Source organism: Phaethon lepturus, unplaced genomic scaffold (assembly GCF_000687285.1).
Source record: "Phaethon lepturus isolate BGI_N335 unplaced genomic scaffold, ASM68728v1 scaffold44740, whole genome shotgun sequence".
NCBI classification, from domain to species: domain Eukaryota; kingdom Metazoa; phylum Chordata; class Aves; order Phaethontiformes; family Phaethontidae; genus Phaethon; species Phaethon lepturus.
In genome coordinates, this window is record NW_010514953.1 from 44,784 (window position 1) to 51,732 (window position 6,949).

At 52.5% G+C, this 6,949-nt stretch overlaps 1 protein-coding gene across 1 annotated transcript in view; it reads right to left on the minus strand.

Annotated features, from left to right (window-relative positions):
• COL27A1 (collagen, type XXVII, alpha 1) overlaps nucleotides 1–6,949 on the minus strand; it is a gene marked incomplete at its 5' end in the record, with an annotated part of 126,906 nt that overhangs the window by 43,157 nt on the left and 76,800 nt on the right. The window contains 4 exons of the mRNA XM_010294440.1: nucleotides 845–898; nucleotides 1,961–2,005; nucleotides 2,179–2,223; nucleotides 2,755–2,808. Coding sequence (XP_010292742.1) covers nucleotides 845–898; nucleotides 1,961–2,005; nucleotides 2,179–2,223; nucleotides 2,755–2,808 — 198 coding nt within the window. The remainder of the gene's footprint in view (nucleotides 1–844; nucleotides 899–1,960; nucleotides 2,006–2,178; nucleotides 2,224–2,754; nucleotides 2,809–6,949) is intronic.

The window sequence follows — 6,949 nt, forward strand, 5'->3', positions numbered from 1 at the left end:
CGCTGAGAGCTCACTCCATCCAGTCTAGCAGCCATAAGAATGGAAACTTTCGTGACTCATACGCTTCGCAGTAGACTACACTAAAAGGCACCTTCGCTGCTGTTTTCACAACCAAGTGAAACATCATATCTATATTACAGCTCGGGAAGTGTGGAGAGGAGCTACCCAAGGGAACTGGCACATGTGGTATGAACAGCCAAGGCTATAATACTGCAAGGGGAGTGAAATCAAGCCAAGACTGCAGACGAGTTAGGGGGAAACCATGGAGGCACCTCCTGCGCTCCACCGGGGCACTGTTTGGCAGCTGCTGCCGCTTTGATTATGGTGTGTTTGTGCCATGGCTTCACGGCAACGGCAACCCAAAAGCACAGTCAGTAGCAAAGGCATTTCTCTGAGCTCCTCTACTGGCTGCAGTGGCTTGTGATGGGACTGCCATGGCAATCCAGGCAATGGCACCAGTGAGGGGGAAAGAAAATACCAGTTTTAATCGTTACTGTATTTGGTCCCTAGCTCTGCACCCTGGCGCAGAAAGGTGGTCCCTGGTGCGGTCCTAGAGCCATGCCTGGGACATGCTTGTTAGCGTGGTCAGCTTTGAAATGTTTCTTTTGTTGTGAAGATGGGTCTGCACATCTACCAACTGGGTGTCTATGGGCTGTGATGAAAATGATGCTCGAATTGCTGATTTGCACTCTTTGTTTTGGAAGTTGATTTTCAGACTTGAAGGAAATTCTTCCTGCTCTTGTCCCCAGGTGTGGAAGAATACACCTCTGCACATTTACTCCTCTCTCAGTCCTGCCACTCTTGATGCAAGGGGAAAACAAATAGGAGCAAAGATCCGACCTACCTTATGCCCAATTTCTCCCAAAGGCCCAGGTGGCCCCTGTGGTCCTTGTGGACCCTGAAAAACAGAAACACAAGGCTTTTTTCATACAACTGTTTTCACTTCTGAAGGGCCATCACTTTCGTGACCTGTAAGATAAAACACCAGTCTCCTCCCACATCACAGTGGAGCTCCACAGCGTGCAAGGGATGCCCAGTGAGATGGAGAAGCCAGCAATGGGTGTGCTGAAGCACTTTAACAGCCAAACAGCTCAGAAGGCCCTTCATCTTTATGGCTCCCACCTAAAAGAGTTGCAGCTGGCAACCCGAAAATGCCTGGTTTACCCTCTCCCTTCAGAGTCCAGGTCAGTCGCCACAGACACAGGAGATGACCCCTCTTCTTGCTTCTGTGGTCCTTTTGGCCCTCCTTGAGGTCTGTGTCTTCACCTGTCACCTCTCAGTGCCTCCCTCAAAGCTGTGAGCTCAATTCTGACACCAGCAGCCTCCCTCTTGGTCTCCCTTCCGCTCTACCTACCAGCTCAGGCCAACTCCTCCCGTTACATCTGGCCCTGCCCCAGACCTAACCTTGCCCGTCTTTTCTCCCTTCCTTTCTGAAATCCATCCCAGGCTGTATCCTACACTCTCCCTGGTTGATCCATGGTCCCCGTTTGCTTTCCAGATGTCTGACCTTGTCTTTCCTCATGCCTCCTAAGACTCTAGCCAAGTCTTTCACATCTCTGACCATGCTGGACTTGGCAAGAACAGGGAAGCTGGGAATAGGAATGAGTGGTGGGGAAGAGAGAGAGAGAGAAATAAATGAAGTGTCTGTATTTCTGGAAGGAAAGACAGATGAAGAGAGAGTGATAAGACACTTGCCGGGTCGCCTGGAGCCCCTTTTGCTCCTGGAGGTCCAGAAGGTCCTTGGATACCCTAGAAAAATTAAAAACATCAAGGTCAGCTCCAATCTTTCATGCCTCTTGGCAGTAACGTGTACCTCAATCACTCCAGTAAAAGGAGGGGAGAAGTGGTCCTGTAAGTGCGAGAGACTGTGAAAGTTCTTCCTCCTGGACCAGGACCCAAAACTTACGGACCTACGTGAAACTGAAGGTTATGAAAGGAAGCATATGGGATGGACACTCACCAGGAAGCCACGCGCTCCTATCTCCCCAGTCTCCCCCATCTTCCCCTGTGAACACACAGTTACAGCAATTAACAGCTGGGAATGTGCCGAGGCACCTGCGGCGCTTTGGCCAGGAAGGAGAAGCTGCAGATCCCTGGGCACTGCGCACGTGCGGTACGTCCGTGGTGGTGTGACACCATGCCAGGTTCGGCAGGCCCTGGCTCTCACAAAGGACATACCTGCAGCCCATCTGGCCCCAGCTTGCCCGGCTCCCCTGGTCGGCCCTGCAAAGCAAAAAGACAAAGACATGTTGGCAAAAGCACAAACTGTATTGGCGATGCTCATCAGCCCCAGCCCCTCCACTCTCGCATTTCTTGTATCTGCCAGGCTCTTTGCACCAGGCATCTCCTAGGTTTTTTCCTGTCTTGATCTAATTAACATGAAGTACATCAGAACAGGTACGTATTCCCTTAGGTCATATTTTACCAGTCACATTAAATTGCCCTGATTTCCGTGCTACGTTCAGATGTAACAGTCAAGCACACTCACTGCCAGCTAAAGCTGCTCCCATTCCTGCGAGCGACCCCATGATTTTAGCATTCAGGGCCCCAGACCCCAGCAGCAAGGGCCCTGATGCCCACGTTGGACAGATTTTACTCCAGCTGCACGAAAGACTCATCGCTGCTGGCTGATCCTCATGGAGCGACTGAACATCCCCTGTTTGTGGAAGAGGATGTGACATTGATCCTGCCCAGGGTATTTCACAACGCAGCTAAGAGCAGCCTTGGCCAACCTGGCCACCCTCTGGCATTCACCTTGACACCTCGTGACCCTGGCTCGCCTACTGGTCCATCAGGCCCTCTGGCACCCTGGAAAAAGGCAAAAGAGAGGCAAAACTAAGAACACAGAGTCTCACTGGAAAATACAGCAGTCACCAGGAAAGTCCATGAGATCAGTCCTGGCCAAGCCAACCTACACCTGGTTGGGTTGAGCACAGCAGCTCAGAGTCCAGGACTCAGAAGATCCCTTCTGTGTTTTGTTGCTTCATTTCTCACCGTTTACCAGCACGCAGCACCAAAATACTTTTTATTCCTGTTAAACCAACTACCAACTGCAAACCAAAGCCAGAGGAGAAACGCAGGCCAGGAACAGCCTTATTTTCAGACTACGGTTACATGACAAGGGTTTTGCAATGCACGGACTTGCATTTCTAGCCTTATTGATGGCTAGAACACCCAGGAGCCCCGCTTCTCCAACTGTCCGTGCCCTTAACCCTTGGCATACCACACTGTCTCATGGTCACAGTCGGGGCAACAAAGCTACAAAATACATAGAGAGGCACACAAGCCCCCACCATACGGTACCTTCGCAGCTGTGCTGGGCCCCAAACTGCTCCCAAAGAGCAGGGTATGTTTGCTGGCAGCTGAAGTCTACGCTTTCAGCTCTGGTTACCTGCTATTTAAAGAACTGACTGCTGTGGAGGATCGGGCAGGTGCTCACGTGTGCTGGGAGGAGCGCAGACGGCTGTCCCTGCTTTGGCGTGTCGGGTCCTACGCCCGGATCCGCTCCGGGGTGTGCGCGTGCGTGTGGCGGGCGCGAGGACCTCGGGAGGCGCAGGGGACACGCACACCAATGCAAACGCTCACGGCACGTACGAGAGCCCAGGCAGTGAGCGATCCGGGGCATGACTAGCTAAAATCGAACAGCTCATGGTACAGCTCGAGCACCCTTGTGGAAGGGGTGTCCGTGTTCTTCCAGAGGGTGCTAGGCGAGGAGAGCGCTGGTCTCAAAGAGGGGATGTGACCTAGCTTTCAAGCTAATTTCAGAAGAGCTGAACATGCAACTCTCTCAACTATCTGAACCCCAGAAACCAGTCTGTCACACTGACAGAGAATAAACAGAGCCATGGTCAGGGAAAAAAAAAAGCCACGAAAAAAAGGGCATATCAAGAGACTCTATTAACATCATGTTCATAATCAGGCCGTGAGCTCAGTTGGGACTCTTAGGCGCTACTGCAATATAAATAATAAATAAAAACACAGAGTGGTGCTAGAATGTAGTGGTAAGAGGAATCCTGAGAGCACGCCAATGCAGAAATAGAGAAAACAGGAGCCAACATGCTTAATCGGGATGCAAACCGAGTGCCAAAAGTACTAACAGGGCTAGGGAGCCAATGCGTTAGAAAAGCAACTCCAGTGTGACAGGCAAGGAGAGAGAGACTCACAAAGAAAGGCAGTGTAACAGCAGAAGATGTATAGGAAACGTAGCCAAATTATTACAGCAGACAAACACCGTCAACATAAAATAATGCAAAAACTTCTACTGTGCTTGGCAAAACCCTGTGCCACTGAGTGTACCAGAGATTAAATAACCAAAAGCCTGCATTGTATGCCAGTAAGACACAGCTCTAAAGAATGCTCAGCCTGGCCTCAAGGACAGACGGACAGAGAAGGACTGTGCACCAGATGGGACCATCACAACCAAATGGGGTGTTCCACAGGTTGGTGCTTTGCCACACTAATGTACTGGCAGCTCTCACCAGCCCTAGACCCCAAGTGCCCCGGCTCATGCTGGCCACTAGATCAGAGAGCAGAAAAGACCAAAAGTTTTATTAATCCATGTCCCAATAAACCTCAAAGCACAATGACATAAACCAGAAGGTCATTTAAAAGCAGGGCTACTGACAGCTTAGGCCAGACAGCGCTGTAAGTTGGAATAATGGGAGAGCAAGGCTTGGAGGCATCTGGGGTGACTGGGACACCCAACAAAATACACAGACCTGCCCTGGGCTGAGTACTGGGCTGCCCAAAAAGAAGGGAGGTATCAGCATGTGTATGGCACCGGCACCCTGGGTAAACACCCTGCCACTCAACTCCTCATCCTCCCTGGAAAACAAACCGTTCCCCTCCTCTTTGAGCAAGCTGTTCAGACATTTTGTGCAATTACATCTTTACTATCCAAGATGATGGGGTGACCTGCTTGTGAAGAAGGGGAAGAATGTGGGGAGGGGAAGGATTCACTAGCTCAGCCCTGGTATTACAGAAGGAGGGAGCAGGGATCAGAGGCAAGTGGGACATGGAAACGACAGTGATGACCCAGGTTAGAGGTTTCCCTTCCAGGACAGATGCTGTTGGGGAAGGAAAGTGGGATGTGTCCGGCCCCTCCAGACCCATCTTCTGTAACCTGTCCTGCCCTGTCCAGCCCCTTTGCCAGCGCTGGGCTGCTCTGAGCTGGGTGGAGGCTGTTGGGTGCCCTCAGCCCTCCTTCAGCGCTGCAGCAAGCGCAGCGATGGCTGTGGTTCTCAGCGGCCCAACGCGGCAGGGCTGGCTGGCCGGGGGGAAGTTTACGGTATCCTCGTTTCTTCCAGCAGAGCCCTGTCACCAGCATCGCAGGATCTGCCAGGGCAATCTCACTTCACAACAGTCACCTGCCTAATCCCATCACAACACATCTCATCGGCATCTGACCTAAAGAAGGAGAAAGTGACCCCGTATTCGCAAATGCATCTGGCAAGCTTCATCTTCCCCAGCCTCCTGGGCCGAAACCCAGGATAAAGGCTTCCCCTAATTCACCCTGACAGGAAAGGCTACATTTAGTCAATTAGTTAAATCTTTAAAACTCTCTTTTACTGACAACGCCGGTTAGAGATGAGTGAGTGAGGTCCTGGCAGCTCTCCAGGGAGCATCCCATGCCAAACGCTGCAAGGCACAGCACGGTGCCTTCCCCCTGCAGACCCGGCGGCTTGGCCTTGCACGCAGGGCTGAGCGCAGCCCCCCGGGCTCCCCTCGGACGCTCAGTACTTCAAAATTAACTGAACAGCCAGGCATGCCTACCCTGAGCATGGCAGCGCAGAGGGACCAGGGCGAGCGTGTAGAGAGGCACCTCGGGGAACAACCTCCTAAGGGCACATGCAGCACGGACCCGTCCTTCGAATGGGGCAAGGGGGTGCAGTGAAAGGCACGGCTTGGTCACCCGTGGCAGCACCTCCAGGAGCCCGTGAAACGGAGAAGGAAGCTTTTCTTTAGCCTATGTCAGTATTTATACGGCAGTACACAGCTCAGGAGAGATGCCGCTGGGCCGGGGCTGTACAAACAGTGCAAGCTCCAAGTAGCTTCACAATGCAAACAGGGAAAAAAGGAGGGTTAAATCGAGATCTGTGTCTGCTCCTCTGCACATGGGCAGCCAAGGCAGAGAGAGATACAGGTTCACGGCTGATGGAGCATTTGAGAACCTGCTCAGCTGTTTCACCAAAGCCAGTTGGACATGGATACGTGGTCCAAAAGCATTGCCATGTCCACCTCGGAGCAGCTCACCCGAGATCCCACAGGGAGTCACAGCACAGGGATGCGCCTGGGCAGTCCCACTGCAGCACATCAGCCACCGGACCAAGTGTCATCACTCATTGCTATCTACTTTCCCCTCTTGGTTGGGTTGTCAGGTGCGAGGAGCCGAACTGGCGTCGTGCAGGAAATCACAGCTCTGTGTCCCTGTGTCCCAATGCGGTTGCTCCAGCCGCAGTAAGTCACGCTTGCGCTGAGGTCCTGGATCTCAGCAGGCAGCAAGACACTTCTGGCTGGGCAAAGCCCAACACTTAAAATTCTAGTTTCAATGTCTTACGTGGGCACATTTCTCGCTGTAATCCCTGTGTAGGTCCCCATGGAGCTAGGCAGTAGAAAGCTCGCGTTAAGTCCTTGCAAGTCTCACCTGCAGTCACATTCTGCCCCCCGTGATCATGAGTTATTTTTAACGTAGGCTCCAGCAACGGTAGCAAAGCAGGTCGCAGTGCCACACCGCCAGCGGGTACACAGCCCAAGGCAGCGCTTGCCCCCGCGGCATGCAACGCTGAGCAGCGCTATCAGCAATCCCGGGCTAAGCAAAGTGTTACCGTGTTGGCTAGATATGAACAGCGTCAGCTCACAAATGCAGGGGAATTCAGCTCCGGGCTTTGCAACTCAGGTTTACTGCTAGTCCACGCGAGGCAATGGAGATACACCTCGCTGCTAGAGGAGA